Raw genomic sequence first — 19,341 nt, forward strand, 5'->3', positions numbered from 1 at the left:
TTTACGGGACCTACTTAAGTGTTTTTATGGAAGTCTGTGAGGAACTGATTTCAAAGAGGCAACTGATAAATCATTTAGAAAAGCATTTATCTATAGTAATTTTCATCTCAGCTTGTGACTAACCTCAAACACAATAATGAAGGCCAATCTAGCAGCAAGGATATGCCAGTATTGTAAAGTAAACTCATAGGGTTTGGAACTCCAAGGGGGGCCTCTGTAGTCTCTGTACCTGAAATCCACAAAAACAAAGAGAATGACAAACAGAGATCAAAGAGTGGAGGCCCGAATTTTCTTGATTTGCCAAAATGCCAAAATAACAGTTTAAATGTGCTCATTAACATGCAGGGGGGAGTACATGGAATGGTGAAAGCAAGCAGGAAAGATAACTATTATAAGTACCTGCAATAACCAGATTTTCCCATACCAAGCTCACTCAGGTCAAAGAAGGATAGGCTATTGTTGACATATCCCTTTAAGCAACTGGGAGAAAAGAAAAATATCATGTGATTCAAAGATTCATACGTTTCTAGCCTAATTATTTTATTACAAATGCCAGGATTTTACAAATGTATTATTCTTTCCATTCTAACGATAAACTTTTAGCAACCAAGCTCTTTTATTCCATTCCCTAACTCTCATTATTGTACCTTAATGAGACAGATTCCTGCCGTTTTCTCCCAATAATTCCTATCTTGCCTTTTCATCTGATTTATGTTTATTAAGTAGTTACTACACACTAGATATGTTGCTAATTGCTTTCTATGCATTAAAACTCTATAAAATATGTTTTATAAATGTGCATGCACATAATATTATTCAATTATAATTAAGTAGTTAATAAACATTGCTTATTTTTTACTTATTAAACATATATATTTATTTGAGACCTATGATTTGTTGGAAAAATTATCGATGCTTGGTACTTAACAGTGAACAAAACAGGCAAAAACCCCTATCCCTGTGTAGCTTACATTCTAGCAGGGTGGGGGAGGAGAGAGATACACACACAATAAACATAATTAATAAGTAAATTGTATAGAATGTTAAAATGCAATAAGTGCTATGAAAATAAAAATGAAGTAATTCTTCCAGATGGGATATTGTTAAGTCAGCATTCCTATGGTAACAAAAATCAAGTTTTTAAAGACATTGAAGATGTATGGAAACAAGAACTAGATGAATGAATGTTCCAGAGAGAGAAAAGTCCTTCCTAGGGAAATTGGCAATCACCTATTCTTTCCCTTTCCTGGAGGCATTCATTTGTCAAATCTGGGTGAATACTAAGAATTAGGCTCAGCAATTCAGAGTGTCTCTACCAAGGGCAATAGAAACCAATGAGTTTTACCAATTGCATGGGGCTGGTGTGACAGATTGGAGGGTACAGAAGCCCCAAATGCCTGGATGTTTTTCTCATAAGATATTTGCTAAGTTCTTGGGCAGCCTGGAAAGCTGGGGGTGGGAGTGAATTTCGTTTTCAAAAGGCAGAATGAAATCTTCTAGAGTGTCACAGCACTTAAGACAAAAAGGCCTTCTACAAATCCTGCTGCAAGATGGAGGGGGCCTGCCACTAACACACAGCCTCTCAAAGTTTTGAGGCAGTGGGGGGCAGAAAGATAAGTTTAAATTTTCTATAGACCACAAATGAATCTCATGACCAAGTGGAGCTAATTCTCGCAATAAAAGGTTTTTTCTATCATATAAAATCGCTCAGTGGAACTCACTACATTAACAGAACAAAAAGAAAATCATATGATCATATTAATAAACAAATGTTTTATAAAATTCAACTGGAGACATAATAAACACTATTAAACACACCAAAAATCTGGTAGGCTCTTAATCTGATGAAGAATATCTACATAAATATATATAGCTAATATTATATTTAACAGTGAAATGCTTCATATGTTGAACACTTTCTTCTGAAGTCAAAGAGAAGACAAACATTTCTCTTGTAACTATTTCTATTCAACATTGTCTACACAAGTAGAAGAAAAAGACATAACTGGAATTAACATAAAGAAACAATATATAAAATGACTTTATTCACATATGGCATAGTTATGTATATAGGAAATATAAAATAATCTAAAAACCATTTGAATTAATGAGTGAATTTAGCAAGGTCACTAGATAGATACAAGGTCAATATAGAAAAATATTTCTACATACTAGCAGCAAACAAAAGAAAATAAAATTTAAATAAATACTATTTATAGTGACATTACAAATACTAAATATCTAGGCATAAATCTAAAAATACCATATAGGACCTCTACACTGGGATCTAAAAACAACCAACCAAACCACATGTCTCAGAGAATTCAATAAACACTTAAATAAATGGAGTCAGCATGTTTAAAGATTAGTTGTTAAAATGTCAATTCTCTCAAATTTTTAAAAAATGGTAACTGATAAATTGAATCTAAAGTTTATATGTAAATGTAAAGAATCTATATTAGCAACGTCAATGTTGAAGAAGAAAATGTACAGAAGATTACAGCACATAATATTGACTTACTGTAAAGCTACAGTAATTAAGACACTGTGATCTTCATACAAGGAAAGGCAATAGACCAATGAAGAGGAGATAGTTCAAAAACTGATCCGCAAATACACATTCACCTGATTTATGACAAAAATGGCACTGCAATCCTTGGTGAAATAATTGTCTTTTCAACAAATGGTGCTGGAGAAATTGGGATGTTCTTAAAGAAAGTAATGTAAAGCTTTGACCACCTCACAACGTAATAGATTAAGGGAAATTGGAATTAGGGGGTTAAAATTTCACGTAGAGTCCTTAGGGTAGACTTTTTAAGGAAGATAACACGAGGGATGATTAGGAGTTGAAAGAGGCAGCCATGAAGGTATCTGGGGATGGACAGTTTCAAGCAGAAAAAGCAGAGTCCTTGGCATGTACTGGGGACTGTGAGAGGGCAGTGGTGGTGGAAACAAAGGGAGGGAGGGAAATAGTGTTGGAAAACGAGTTCAGAGAAGAAGCTCCCTTTGTACGAATTTAAGGAGGATTTTGGCTCTTAGAGTGAAATAAGAAGACACTACTGTGTTTTGAGCACATGAATTACATGAATGAACTTAAGTCTTAAGTAAGATTATTCAAGGATCCAGGTGAGAGATGATAGTGTCTTTAGCTAGGTGGTGGCAGTGGAAGTGGTATGAAAAGGGGATGTTTAGAAAGCAGGGTCAACATGTTTTCCAGTGGCTTGTGTGGGGCGTGAAAAAAAAAAGTATTCAAGGCTGATTGCCAAGGATCATGGCCTGAGCCACTATAAATATGAAATTGCTGTTAACTGAGATGGGGAAGACTGAAGGTTAAGCAGGATTGGATGAAATTTGGACTTTAAATTTGGGCATGGCAAGTTTTAGATGTTTATTAGACATGTAAGAGGAGATGCCAAGTAGACAGTGGAATATTCAAGGCTAGAATTCAGGTGTGAGATTAGATCAATCCATGAAACTGAATTAGATGGTCAAGGAAATAAATAGAAACACAGAAGATAATAAGTCAGTAGATTGAGCCCTTGGGGAACTCCGAAACTAAAGCTGAGAGATGAGGAGAACTAGCAGACATGATTTGGCAGGTGTGGCTGGTGGGGTAGCAGGAAAACCAAAATTATGTGGCTTTCTGAAAGTCAAGTGAATAAAGTATATTAAGAAGGGAATGATCAATTGTCAAATGCTGCTGAGAGGCCAAATGATGTGAGAACTGGAGTTGACAAGTGGGTTTGACAATGTGAAAGTCATCATGACATCTCGACGGAGCCATGGGGCATACAGGTTATTCAAGAGAGTTTAAAAGGGAAGAAGAGAAGGGGGAATTGGAGAATATAAGAACAGAAAACTCTTTGGAGGTAGTTTTTGTTATAAATGGGAGCAAAGACATAAAGATGTAACTGGAAGGCAGCCGGGACAAGGGAGGACTTTATCTACTGACTAGAAGAATAAAAGCATGTTTCAGTGTTAATGTGAAAAAGTAAATAGAGGCAAAATACATAATGTATGAGAAAAAGGGGTGAATTACTAGAATGATGGTCTCAGATAGGGAAAGAGGAAGAGATCCAGGGCACAAGTGGAGGAATTTTGCCTTCAATATGGGAGCACAGATGGTTCTATTTCTAGGAACTTGGAGGAGGCAGGCTATATGGGACACATACTGTAGGTAGGAAGATGTGATAAGAGACGTCTGTGGAAGATCTTTTCTAATTGATTCAATTTTTCTTAAGTAGGAAGCAAGATCAGGTCATAGTGAGAATAAAAAACGAGGTTCAGAAGGCTTGAGGAGCAAGGAGAAAGTATGACAAACTTCTCTAAAAAAGTAGACGGGCAAATGGACTAGGAAAATAAAATACGTTTGTCAGGTCCACACAAAGTATGTGATACAAATTTAAAGTGAAACTAGTCAGTGTGGTTGTTCGTTTTCCTTCATTCACATGCAGCTGCATGAGTGCAGTACAGAGTAGACAAAGAGTCTGGAGAACCAACGATGTGATTCTACAATTCCCTAACAAAGTGAATGGGGGCAAGGACCTGCGTATCCAAGGAAGTGGTTACAGTGATTGGGCAACTGGTTTGTAAGATGGTTAAGAATGGAAAAGAGGACATCAAAGGAAAGGGGGGGCAAGATTGAGTTACTATGACCAATGCTTTAGAGATCCAAGTGAGTTCCAAGAATTGTTAAAATTAATTTTTACAACAACCTTAAAACATATATATTTTATCTCCATCTTAATGATTAAAGAATTGAAGTTTAAAGGGACTAAGTAACTTTCTCTAGGCCTATAATTCCAAAAACGTTTGGCCTCAGAACCCCTTTGCATTTAAAAAAATTATTGAGGATCTGAAGAAGCTTTTTTTCTTTTTTTCACAGAGATGTATCTATTGATATTTTAACATATTCGAAATTAAAGTTGAGAAATTTAGAAAATGTCTATTACTTCATTTAAAAACAAAAATAATTTATATTAAGGTAAATTAATATAAATGACCCGTTTCTTAAAGAAAATACCTATATTTTCCAAAAGAAAAACATAGTGAAAATGACATTACTTTAAATGTCTGCAAATCCCTGTAATGCCTGTTTTAACCGAAGATGGCTAGGTTCTCATATCTGGTTCTATATAAAATCTGTTGCAATATGTTGTTTTGGATGAAGAATAAGTAGAAAATCTGATCTCATATACTAAGACTATTTTAATAGTATTTGAAACAATTGTGGATATTTTTCATTGACATTCCATCAAAGCTCTACATGTGATACTTTCTAAGGTTTAGTTGCAATGTGGAATTTTAAAACATATCAACGACATTTTCATTCTTTTACATTAAAATCCCTAAGTCTAACTTGCATTTTAAATTCATCTTTTATTCATTCATGATTTTATAACATCAAATATGGGTTATTTGGAAAATATTCGTTCCTGGAACCATGCAGCTCTTCCAAATATTGACATTTTTTTACTATAGATCATGAAAAAACTCACAATTGTTAATATCACCATTTATTTTTATCACAAAAAAATTATAAGCATTGGGAAGCTTTTAAGCTCAAAGTGGTAAATAAAAGTTATCCAAAATTCTTAAGTTTCACTTCAGTGCTTGAACTTTTTCAATGACAATAAATATAGCAATTATTTTCTTTAAAATGACAGGCTAGTAGTGAGCATTCTGTAAAAGACTGCTAAGTATCCAAGTCTGAATAATCATAGTTTGTCTGGCAATCATTATTTCATGTTGGAAAAAAGTTTGCTCAGTTTGTAACTCCAACGATCACATGAGTATTTTTTTTTTCTTTGAGATGACCATTACACTTTGGCATTCAGCAGAAAGTGGTTTATGCACACTTCCTATTTTGTCACATAGAATATTTAAAAGGCATCTATTCAATAGTGGAGATTTTATTAAATCAATAATTATTGCTGCTTCACTGAGGACACACTGAACTTCTTACTGAAATTTTTTATGTTGGCCAAATTATGGTGAGGAATACAATCACTACTAATACTGCTTGGTGCCACTGCCTTTAGTTATGCAAAACTACCAGAAACTTTATTCACCAATATTTTTGGATCACTAGGGAAAATGTCAATATATGAAAAGGGCAAATGATATCTTAATTTCATTATAAAAATTGCATTGACTTCATGGACCCCTGAAGGAGATCCGTAGACCACATGTTAAGAAGGACTGCCCTCAGAACCTAGATTCAAACACACATCTACCTGATTCTAAACCTTGAATTCTTAATTACAGAGCTATGCTGGCTTCACTCCATTCGTTGTCCATACTAGAACCAATAATTTATCATTTCACCTACTCTCTTGCCAATATCCTCCCCTCCCAGCATCCTGTTCTTCCGCCACCTTGCTCCGAAAATTTCCAATCTGAATGAATCTATGCCAATTTAGCTGCTAAGCATACACGGAAAATAAACAGGGTGCTCCTCTGAATGTGTGGTGTCAATGTAACATAAGCCCTCCAGATCTTTGCTTGAAATTAGTCTATATTTCTAACCGATGAATATGGAGAAGATGTCGGGCGCTATCTACATGAAAGGCAGGCTACGGAACGCAAAGTACTAGATACCCAGTCAATCTCATTTTCACCTGCCACTAGGTGGCAGTGAAGACACTGGCAAATAATGCTATGGAAGAGGGCTCCCTAACAAGCCTGTATATTTTAAATCCTTAACATCTGCTTCGAGATTATTTTGAATTAAGAACAAACAAGGTTTTTAAAACTACTAATACAAAATCCCTCTTACACTTAAATAGTGCTTTAGAGTTCATAAGATCTTATCTCAGACACCATTTCTTAATCATAAGGGCTATGAACATTTTTTTTTTTTTTTGAGACGGAATTTCACCCTGTCGTCCAGGCTGGAGTGCAATGGCATGATCTTGGCTCACTGCAACCTCCGCCTCTCGGGTTCAAACGATTCTCCTACCTCAGCCAGCCGAGTAGCTGGGATTACAGGCGCCCGCCACTATGTCCAGCTAATTTTTGTATTTTTAATAGAGACGGGGTTTCACCATGTTGGCCAGCCTGGTCTCGAACTCCCGACCTTATGATCTGCCCACCTAGGCCTCCCAAAATGCTGGGATTACAGGCGTGCCACCGCGCCCGGCCGAACATTTCTTATTATGAACCAACTAGGTCCAGATTAATGGCATGCCTTTTACTAAAAAGCAGAATACAGGATAAGCATGTCTAAGTTTAGAACTATAGAAGTTTAATATTTACTCATTCTATATTGTTAAGGGTGGAAATAATTAAGAACAGATTATCAAAAAAGTCAGATTCTATTGTTATATACCTTTAAAATGTGTACATGAATAGAATACATCTGAAAAGATAGGTTCAACATATTAGTAATATGTATTTCTGGAATGGAATTATAGTCTTGTTTTGTTTTTGCTAGGATTTTTATGGCTTTTTATTCTTCTGTATTTTCAATTATCTTTAAAATAAAGTAGACAATTTATTATAAAATAAAAAAAAGGCAAAGTTAGAACTCGAACCTAAAATATCTGGCTTCAAGTTAAAATCCTTTGACAAGACCCCACGGTATGCAATATATAAAGGAAATATCCATCCCTTTATCACCTATCTGAAAAAGCTGAGACATTTATATCCAGAAAGGTATTTCATTGATCCTAGAAAACATCAGTTCCTCAGCACAGTTAACAGTGCATTTCCTCCTATTCCAGGGTCATCCTGTTGTGGCACATGTCCTGCATCCACATCAGCTGCACACCCAAAGCTGCTCCTGAAGGAAGTAGGAGAAGCAACTTCTCCTGTCACTTCTTCCAGACCTAAGGCTGATCTCCAGCTACAGCTCTGTTTTATGTGCCTCCAACTCCTCTTTGTTCCTCAAATCCAATGTCCTCTTACATTTTTCCCCCAATACCTTATTTAAGTAAGGAAAGAGCTGAAAAAACCTGTATCACTTAAAGCAGTGGTTCTAAACTGGGTAATTTTGTCCCCCAGAGGACATTTGGCAATGCCCAGAGATAATTATAGTTGCCACAACTTGGGGAATAGTGAGGTTACTATTGGTATCTACTGGGTGGTGACCAAAGGTGCTGCTAAACATCCTACAATGTACAAGACAGCCCTCTGACCTCCATGAAAAGACAGAATTATCTGATGAAAAACGTCAATAGTGCAGAGGCTGAGAAACTATGTTGCAAAGAGTGGATTTAAATTTTAAAAGAAAAGACGTGGGAGACAGGATTTTTTGAGTCATTAAAACCCCTAGTTGTAAATTCCTTTTGAAAATCTCTAGTCATCGAGCTGAAGTTCCTTCAAGTTCTGCTTCTTCCCACAAACTAGCACTGCTCCATTCGGCAGTTTGATTAGGCAGTATAGGTTGCAATTTCCCCATCTATATGGTAGGAAGATTGCATTCTTCCTACCATCTAGATGGTAAGAAGTTATTCTAAGATAACTTCTATTTACAGAATGTAACTTCTAAATATATTTTTAATATTTTGATACTTGTGATGCATTTCCAAGTAAAAACAGTAGATGGACTCTAAGATTATTTGCTATAATAACACTGTTGTCCTTTTTACCTTGCTTGATTTCACCTAATAAACACATTATAAATGCAATGCTTAGAAACACCACCCTTAATGGTCACAGAACAAAACTTCCCAGTAAGATCCTATTTTAATTACAAATGTAAAACATATCACGAGAATGTTTAAATTTAAACCTTACTTTTCACTTGGTTCTACATGATTTGCACAGGGGCCATATTTGTATTCATAAACAAAACGTGGGATGTAATCAGAAGTAATAGCAATTACAAATGCATTGGTGATCACGGCCAATATACCGATTCCTTCGAGAATTCCAAGCCAGATACCTGGTAAGAGAAAGATTAATCATGGTGAACAAAAATGAAGAATATGAAAACTCTGTAATTAATCTTATTTTGGAAATAATGTTTTACTTATATTGGGACCACAGCTCTGTCCACTATGTGCTTTCTTAGTATACTATCTCAGTACAGACATTATTGCTATTGAATACACTTTTTCCACAAAGAGAAGATAGATCTCGTCCAGAAAGATTTAAAAATTGAAATGCCATTAGGACTAGGTTCATGTCTGCAACAATGAGGCATGGCACAGGTGCACAGGTGCACAAGATATTTCAAAGTCTAATTTATAGAACTTGCTGAGGCAATAAAAATAGTACATAAGAAACTTCAAGTTCTGCATGGTTATGCACACTGTGAAATATCTGCATTCACTCTGGGGTTTGTCTTTATCTTTGTCAAATGTCTTTTTAAAGTAAAAATATAAAAAAAGCAAAACTAGTCTGGTGGTAAGATGTGAAAAGTTCTAGTAGACATTTTTTACTTCCTAGGAGGTCAATCTGGCATCATGAAAATACATACACACAAAAAGCTTTTGAAGACGTATAGTATATAGAACTAGTATACTATTCATTATAGTCAAAACTAATGTTTTCAGTGGGATTAAACTTGGTTTTAAAAATATGTATGAGAAAAAAATATCCTGGAAAAAATGCTCTACAGCACTAAAGGTGATTATGTAGCATGCCAACTTTCTTTCCTCCCACACTTGGCATTTCAAAATTTTTATAATGTGCTATATTGATTTCTAATTAAAAATAATAATTTAAAAAGATGTTAAAGTTTACTTGATGAGGAGATCATAAGACAAGAAACCGATAAAAATCATATTTGAGTACATTAAAATTAAACATTTATTTTTACAAAAGTCACAATATTTAGGCAAAAGAAAATATTTTGGGAGAAACTATTTGGTTTACAAAAACCGACAAAGGGTTAACATGCCTAATATACAAAAAGATCCTAAAATGTTAATAAGATAAACCTAGAGAAAAATAGACAATAAAATGAGCAATTTGCTTTCTGAATTAAAATAACTGATAAAAAGAAGTTTAAATCACTAGTATTCAGAGAAATGGCACTCAAAAATAAGATTTAAAAAAAATCCAATAGATTGACAAAGATTTGAAAGTCTTATAAAATCTAATGCTATTTAGGGATTGTGGAAATGGAGACTCCTTTACAGTGTAGCTGGAAGTATGACTTGTCACAACATTTTGGTAGTTAATCTGATACATCTTAAAATTAAAATATGCATACATTTTAATCCTACTTATTGGGATCTATACTACAGATACACTTTATGCAAACACATATATAAACATGTGATATATACTACATATGTAATAACTATGTACATATTTATATTTATAGCTATGACTGTATGTTTATTCCTGCTTATAGTAGGAAATAAGTAAATGGTTATAAAATTTATGGTGTATCAGTATTATGAATATTACTATTCTATTAAAATAAATTAGACGAATATGTTTTGAGGTGGAGAATGTTCATGAAGGAAAAACAATGCAGAATTCTACATATGTGTACAAATATATTTTTTGTATATTTCTATGAGCAAGAAAAACAATGGCAAAGATACATGCCAAATTGATAGCATTGATTCCCTGAGGTAGAAGAGAAATATAAAGGTGAAAGATTACTAACTGTTTTCTTTATACACTTCGTGTTGTCTGGCTTGAGCAAAGTAAAATCCAGTAGTTTAGAAAACACTTATCTTTCTATGGGAAGGTATAGTAAGTGCTAAGTAAAGCTGAAATGGAAGTTTTTTTTAATTTATTTTGTGGATTTTCTTTAATGTGCTTATATTATTTTTATTTAATTTTAGGTTCCGGGGTATATGTGCAGGATGTGCAGTTTTGTTACAGAGGTAAACGTGTGCCATGGTGATTTGCTACATCTATCAACCCATTACCTAGGTATTAAACCTAGCATGCATTAGCTATTTTTCCTGATGCTCTCCCTCCCTCTGCCCCTCAAAAAGGCCCCAGGGTGTGTTGTTCCCATCCTGTGTCTATATTGTTTAAATAATGAAATCAATAACATCACCAAATTTAAAGGACAGCAATAATTTTAGTTGCTTAAAATATGGGAACTGAAATTGCATTGTATTCAATCTTTACAGATAAGTATATATATATATATATATATATATATTTTTTTTTTTTTTATTTTTTTTTTTTTTTGAGGTGGAGTCTCGCTCTGTCACCCAGGCTGGAGTGCAGTGGCGCGATCTCGGCTCACTGCAAGCTCCGCCTCCCGGGTTCACGCCATTCTCCTGCCTCAGCCTCTCCAAGTAGCTGGGACTACAGGCACCCGCCACCACGCCCGGCTAATTTTTTGTGTTTTTAGTAGAGACAGGTTTTCACCGTGGTCTCGATCTCCTGACCTCGTGATCCGCCTGCCTCGGCCTCCCAAAGTGCTGGGATTACAAGCGTGAGCCACCGCGCCCGACCCAGATAAGTATATTTTAAATAAACTTTGGTGATGGTATAATATATAAATGGATAAAATTAATTAAAAGGATAACCTTGCAGTATTAGCCAGAAAATCTCCACTCCCAAAAAAAGAGACATGTGGAGTTGCTTTCCGATATAGTTGGATTTTTTATTTAAAAACTATAGTTTATTAAAGCAGTATATGTAATAAGTAGTTCAACGGGAAAAAGTGGATTATATAAATATAATTAAATTTATAGAGAATTTAGTATAAAATAATAGAAACAAAATAAGTTCAAAAATTGAATTATTTAATAAATGGTTTTGGAAAAATCGATTAAGCATTGGGAAAAAAATCCTGGACCTCAATTTTATCAACAACATATTCCAGATAAATCAACAATTTAAATGAACAACAATTAAATGCATCAACAATTTAAATGAAATAATGACAGCAAACAACAAGCAAATGAAACAGAATAACAGACATATCTAGATAATGAAACAACAATAAATACAACAGGTGAAAAATCATTAGTTCTAAAGTACCTTTCTAAGAATGTCAAAAATAATAACAACTATGAGGGATATATGTCAATTTGATTATATGTAAAATTTAAAACCTTATCCAAAATAAAGTGAATAAATTGAAAACCAGCATCTCTGTTTATATATATACACACACACACATATATTTATACACACAGTTATAGTATGTATATATGGTATATATGTGTGCGTGTGTGTGTGTGTGTGGTTAGTATTCCCAATATAGGGCCAGATTACCAAATCAGATACAATGGCCAAATGACCAAAGAACATAAACACAATTAGCAAAGAAGGAATACAAATATATTTAATCTCACAGTTAGAAAAATGCTAGTAAATAGAACAATAAACTTTTTCCTCTTCAGATTCTCAAGGATAGAACAACAATCTAAAAATCCTTTTCATATTTGGAGTTGTTGCAGAAATAGAGAAATGTACTTATGATGAGAGTGTAAATTGGCACAACATTCCTGGAGGACATGCTGCCAAATTATGTATCAAAAATTTAAATGTGCATGCTCTTTGAAGAACTCCAGTCTAGAAATGTATCCTGAGGAAATAATCTGGAAAAGTATATATGAATATGGTCACTTCAGTGTTGTTTATAATAGCAAAGTTCTGAAGCAATCTAAACATCTCTGGCTAAAGTATTATTTTTAAAAAATGTCATATACATATAACAGAAATTTCTGCAGGAATTATACAGAATGAGGCAGAGCTGTGTCTATTAACATGGAAAGGTATATATGAAATCCGTTTTCGTTATGATCAAGTTTATGAAATAGCATATTGAATGTAAACTTAATCTCAACTAAATTAATGTTCCTTTTATTATTTTCATAACTAAAATTGTTAAGTTTTGTTACGGTTGGAAGGGGTGTCCTCACAATACAAAACCACATGGTGCTAAGTAGGACCAACTTATGTTGTCTTAGTGCCTTTATGCTGCTATAATAAAATACCTGAGACTGGGTAATTTATAGCGAACAGAAGTTCCTTGCTGTTTTGGAGGCTAGGAAGTCCTAGATAAATGCACCAGCGGGTTCAATATCTGGAGATGGCCTTGCTTCCAGCTTCCAAAATGGCACCTTGCTGCTGTATCCTCTGGAGGGGACAAATGCTGTGTCCTCACATAGCAGAAGGCAGGAAAGCAAAAAGGGGATGAATGCTGCGTCCTCACACCACGGGGAAGTGGAAGAAAATGAAGTAACTCCCTCAAGCTATTTTTTATAAGAGTCCTAATCCCATTCATGAGGGATCATGGCTTAATCACTTCTTTTTTTTTTTTTGAGACCGAATTTCGCTCTTGTTGCCCAGGCTGCAACCTCTGCCTCCCGTGTTCAAATGATTCTCCTGTCTCAGCCCCCCAAGTAGCTGGGATTACAGGCACCCACCACCACACCTGGCTAATTTTGTATTTTTAGTAGAGACAGGGTTTCTCCATGTTGGTCAGGCTGGTCTTGAACTCCCGACCTAAGGTGAACTGCCCACCTCGGCCTCCCAAAGTGCTAGGATTACAGGAATGAGCCACCATGCCCGGCCGGCTTCATCACTTCTTAAAGGCCTCTTAATACTATGACACTGGCAATTAAGTTTCAACATATGTATCTGGGGACACACTCAAACCATTGCACACCTATTGGTATTAGCAACATAAAAATCATTTAACTTCTGAAGCTTACCTATGTCAGTTGCTCGGGCTGGCAAAGGCCTCCGCCACTGGGTGACAAATTTGTATGCATCCAGCCTGATTTCAATGATATTGTTTAACAAAGCCAAAAGAGGGGCTAGAGGAAAAGCCGCAACAAAGATGGTGGTAAAACCAAATTGCAAAACTGCAAAAGAAGAGCATTAGGAAATTACTATATAAACTTCCTTTGTGACAAATTAGGTGCTTTATATAAATTGCTTTTAATGCTTTCAACATCCTTACAAAGTAGATATGTTTATCTCATTTTACAGTTAGGACAACTTTATTTCATATGTTAACTAAACTTGCTAAAGGGTAGATAGCTAGACAATGTTGAAACCTTTATTCAAATTAAGTTTTGAATGTATTGGAAGTCTATGGGCTTTCCATCTCTATATAAGGCAGCATGGAGAGAGAAAAAGAATAAGAAATAAAGGGAAGATGGGAGGCAAAACAGGAGGAGGAGAAGGAGGAAGAAGAAGAAGAAAGAAAAAGAAGGAGAAGGAGGAGGAGGAGGAAAAAGAAGTAGTAAGAGAAAGAAGAGGAGGAAGAAGGAGAAGTTAAGATTCAGAAGTTAAAATTCAGACGGAGTCTGTGCAAAGGTTTATTGTGAAAAATAATTATTGCTTTATGTTGAGTAGAATGGTAGGTTTCTTAAGATAGAAACTGGTTCAGCTGGCTGGGCGCGGTGGCTCAGGCCTGTAATCGCAGCACTCTGGGAGGCCGAGGTTAGCAGATCACCTGAGGTAAGGAGTTTGAGACCAGCCTGGCCAACATGGCGAAACTCCATCTCTACTAAAAAATGCAAACATTAGCTGGGAGTGGTGGTGTGCACCTGTAATCCCAGCTACTCGAGAGGCTGAGGCAGGAGATCGTGCCACTGCACTCCAGCGTGGTTGACAGAACAAGACCCTGTCTCAAAAAAAAAAAAAAAGAAAAGAAAAAATAAACTGGTTCAGCATTATTTTGTTTGCGTCAAATATTTACTCATAAAATAGGTGTTCCACTTTGAGAAAAATTTTCATTTTGGTCAATGCATGGCTCTCAGAGAATAAAACATGTGAATCTGCCAAGAGTTAATAAAAACATGTGAATCTGCCAAGAGTTAATATCTCTAGCTCCTTGAGATGAAGGTGCAAATGTGTTTTAGAATGCTTGGGGTTAGAAAGGAAAGAGACAATTTTCTCTGTTGAACCAAAGCTTGTGTGAAGTAGAAAAATTGTATCAAGAAGGCCAAATAGTCCTGAAGATTTTTTTTTCCTTACCCATTTCTAAGTACTCATCCATCAGTCCATGAAGGTTCATGGGCTGCAGATTCCAATCATTTTCCCACTGAGGTATGGAAGCATCATGCATTCCCCGTTTGATTTTATGTCGTGACCACCAGTTCTGGATCAACCTACATCACAGAGCAGACCAAGGACTTTTGAGTTCTGATTCAAGCATCCGGTTAACAATGTATAGTGAATTAAGAAATGAGTAAAACCAATTCCAGCTCCTCGGAATTGGAGGTATTTGGTTTTACCTTTTATAAAAGTTATTTTAAAAAATTAAAAAAATTTTGAAAGCCTAAATATCTTAAAGAATTTTTTTAAAATCTTTTGAAAAACTTTAGCATAGGAGAGTAGGCCCCAGCCTTCCAGAACTCTCCTAGGTCCTATTAATATCTACATATTTATCTAGGAATTCATGCTCTATATACTAAAATGGTCCTTGACATTGATTAAACAAATATTCATTTCTATGATTCCTTCCCCTCTCCCCACCTATAGAAATACCTAAACTTCTATGTTGCCTGCTGTGATTAGGTCTGACCCTTTCATTGCTCATAACCTAAAATCTTCTGAGCTATACTCTCTGAACAGGAAAAAAAATCATGTTTCACATAAACTAATTGACCCTTGGGTAGGATTTCAAAAGATCTAAGTTCTAGTTCCCATCCTGCAATGCATTAGCCATGCGATTTTTAGCAAGTCACTTCACCTCTCTGAGTTTAGAAACGTGAGGAGTCTAAGTATTAGTGATTATTATATTCTGCTATTGTAGTGAACAATAATTACTAGGCAATAAGTCTGTGTCCGTGAGTCCATTTCTCACACCTGGAAAGGAAGTAACAATACTGTTTTCTTAGCCCAAGTACAATCTTGGAATTATGTGACTCAGAAATGTCCTGGTATGCACACATTGTGGCCTTCTGGGTAATGAATTATTTAAGAGTTCAATGAAAATTACCTCCAGGACAAGGTGAATTTTACAGGACTCGGTGAACAGTACCCAACTCTCAATTTTAATCATGGAACCTAAGTGGCAGTTGGAGGAGCAACCAGAGAACAAACGTCAGGCAGTGGAGGTTGCCTCCAGAGCCTCATGAAGGTGAAAAAGGGGCTGGAGATAAGAGTTGAGGCGATCTGCTTGTTTCTATTATATGTATTTAGGTTCTGTTTAAAGTTTTGCTTGAAGAAAGACAATTGTGGTTTACAAGAGTTTTGCTTTAATGGCTGGTCTACTCCTGCTCAATTTTCTTTAACAAAGCCTTTGCCTAGATATCGGGAAGGGTAGGGTGTGTCATGGTGCCCTTAGGATTTGATATATGTGATCCAGACTGACCCCTAGCGCAAGGCCATAATGAAAATGTCCTGTCTAAAGTGCACCAAGTGTAGCAGTCCATGAGTAGTGATAATAAAAAGAAACAACTTTTTTTATACTGCAATGACCCCTACATCATCTTGTTGATACTTATGGAGTACTCACAGCATGTTACATTCTGTGCTAAGCACTTGACACCTAATTTCCTGTTTCTTTCAAACAATGTTTCCTAAACCCAGTTTTAAAGAAGTGACCCAAGAATAGGAAAGAACACCACAAACGAACTGGGCTCCCCAGTCCTCCATCCTCTATTCTCTCTATGTTTAGGAGAGATTTGCTTAAATTTGTTTTGCATATTAAGTCTGTATAAAACTCTTCACAAAAAGGTTCTGTCGTTTATGATGAAGGTTTAAAAAGCACTGGGTCATCTCAGTTAATCTTCATAAATACTCTATTTTATAAATGGACTAAAAAAGCCTTAGAGATGTCAAGGAAATATTAAACAAATTTAGCAAGGAAGAGAGAAGGAATTTAAACCAGGTCTGGGTAATTCCAGAGCCTATGCTTGAAGGCTGCCTGTAAATTAACACAATACTTTATAGCAGATTGCAGGGTTAATATCACTTCTACAACCCCCAGGTCTTTGTTCAAGAATGTTCTGATAAAATGTGTACCACCACAAGAAAAAAAAATAAGAATATAATTTGATATATAACCCCAAGATGCTTATATCATCAACCAACTAACCAGTTCTTCCCCAATAGTCAGGAAATTATTCAAATAGACATGTTTTTAGTTGATTAGACTCAAAGCTTCAATATTACATTGTTTTAAATACCCAGTATTTTGCCATATTTTAAAAGAAAGTGTATTTTAATATATGTGAAAGTGAGCATTCAGCACCTCTGTAAGCATTTCACAGGCAGCTAAAACATCTAAAACAATGAAAATAGAATGCTATTGTTTTGATGTTAGTACAATCAGTCCTGTTCTAACATTTTTTTCTTAGTTGTAACAAAGAGTACAAAGCTTCTCATCCAGGATTTGATCTTTGCTTTATACTTTTGGGAGGAATGAAGGCTGTCTTTATTACACAACAAACTTGGTCTGCTGGTAGCGAAAGAAACACCCCCAAAAATTATTTTTATATATACAACCTGTAATGTCAATCATGTTTTCAATCTAGTAACAAGTGTCTTAATGCATTAAACAAGTTACTCTACATTCATTATTCTGTTTAACCCTTACAGCTGTTCTTGAGGTAGATATATGGTTGATACATTCTTAGTGAAAACAGGCTCTGAAAGGTTTAATTTACACATGGGCAGACATTTCGTAAGGAGCAGAACAGGAATTGAGCCATCATTTGTCTGATTACCAAGACCAAATTCTTAAGCACTACTCACACCATCTCTAGCTTTCCTCTTTGTAACTAGACATAAGGCAAGTTTGAAAATAATGTGCTCACGGGTATCCCAGTTCCATGAAGTTGTTCCATATTTGCTTCAAAAACATGATGACACCCATCTGGAGGCAGAGGTCTATCAAACAGCCACTAGGATGACACTGAAATAGAACATAAGAGCAAAAATGATATTGGTCTTCTTCCCAGTAGGCGCAGACATGCCCACCTTTAAATTGTACAGCAAATTTTAAAGCTGGGTCACACCATCTAGTGCATAAAGAAAATAAAAACAAGAAAGAAACAGCATGTATGAGGGCACTTGAGGGAATTCTTCAGTAATTATAACGAAATATCGATCAAAATTATAATAGCAATAACAACAAATCTAACTTTTAGTGAGTACTTACTATCTGCCAAGCTCTGTGTTAGGCATGATCGCATTTAATGAATGCTATGGAATGTTATATATCCATTAACAATCAGGTAATAGAAAATAGTTAATTCTATGGCATAATGTTTATAATATATTGTTTTTAATAACCTTTTTATTTCAGAATAAGTTTAGATGTACAGACAACTTGCAAAGATAGTACAGAGTTCCCATACACTCCTTATGCAGTTCTAGCTGTCGCTCCATACATGACCATGGTATATTTGACAAAGCTAAGAAAATGATATTAGTGCATTACAATTAGCTAAATGCAAAGCTCTCTTTGGATTTCACCAGTTTTCCTCTCTCTGCTCCAGGATCCAACCCCACATACCCAGTGGTATTTATTTTTCCTATCTCCCCAGTCTCCTCTGGTCTCAACAGCTTCTCGGTTTTTCATAACTTTAAATGTTTTGAAGATTGCTGGATGTGTACCCTGTGGAATGTCCCACAATCTAAGTTTGTCTAGTGGTTTTTCTTATGTTTAGACCAGGGTTATGTGTTTTGGAGAGACCAATCACAAAGGTGAAGTGCTATTTTCTTCACATCGTATCAGGGATACATGAGAAGCACATGACATCACTGGTGATGTTAATTGGTTAATGTAGTGTTTTCCAATTTTTTTTCCACTGGAAAACTGCTCATTTTTCTCTTTTTCTGTTCTATTTTTTAGAAGGGAGCCACTAAGTCTAGCCCATTCTCAAGATGGTGGGGAGGTGTTGAACTCTACCTCCTGGAGAGGAAGTATCTACATATATTGTAAGGTATTTTTAAGTGATAAACACAAGACCACAAAAATAATTCGTCAGTATGATCCTATTCTTTCCTCTGTGCTTTTCTGCTTTTTTAGATTTTCAATAAGTTAGCATTAGAGACCCATACAAACAAAAACGTGATTTCAACGAAAATCACAACCAATGTGTTTTACTTGAAAACTTTGCAGTATTCAAGATATTTGGGTGGGAAGGCGTGGGTCTGTTTCTTTAGAAATGGGTACATGTCCTGCTCATAAGGAAGACAGTCTTCTCTATGACTTTGATCCACAGTTTCTATTTCTATCAAATTGGTACTAGCGGAACTTCAAAGAGAACAAATAATTAAGACACAAAGAGCCTGCTCTTCCTGTTCCAGCCCAGTAATTTAAGACTCCCTAATCTGAGCCTGAGAGAGGATTTGCAAATGGTCATGCTTACTGCATGAAGAGGTCTAAATTCTCCCATCCAAGCAAAGCTCTTTTTCTAGGATGAATTTAGGATTTCCTGAACTCTCCCAAATATATCTGATAAACGGGTTCACTGGAATGACTGAGGCAGAATAATTATT

The 19,341-nt window shown here is 35.5% G+C and overlaps 1 protein-coding gene across 2 annotated transcripts in view; it reads right to left on the reverse strand.

The window, feature by feature from the left end:
* Positions 1-19,341, reverse strand: part of ANO3 (anoctamin 3) — a 471,431-nt gene that overhangs the window by 6,714 nt on the left and 445,376 nt on the right. For both annotated transcript variants that reach the window (XM_055282105.1, XM_055282106.2), the window contains 6 exons: positions 17,652-17,749; positions 14,863-14,996; positions 13,590-13,742; positions 8,740-8,887; positions 400-480; positions 124-229 (listed from right to left, as the gene is read on the reverse strand). In XM_055282105.1, coding sequence (XP_055138080.1) covers positions 124-229; positions 400-480; positions 8,740-8,887; positions 13,590-13,742; positions 14,863-14,996; positions 17,652-17,749 — 720 coding nt within the window. The remainder of the gene's footprint in view (positions 1-123; positions 230-399; positions 481-8,739; positions 8,888-13,589; positions 13,743-14,862; positions 14,997-17,651; positions 17,750-19,341) is intronic.

Source organism: Symphalangus syndactylus, chromosome 6, assembly GCF_028878055.3.
Source record: "Symphalangus syndactylus isolate Jambi chromosome 6, NHGRI_mSymSyn1-v2.1_pri, whole genome shotgun sequence".
In the NCBI taxonomy this organism is placed as follows: Eukaryota; Metazoa; Chordata; class Mammalia; order Primates; family Hylobatidae; genus Symphalangus; species Symphalangus syndactylus.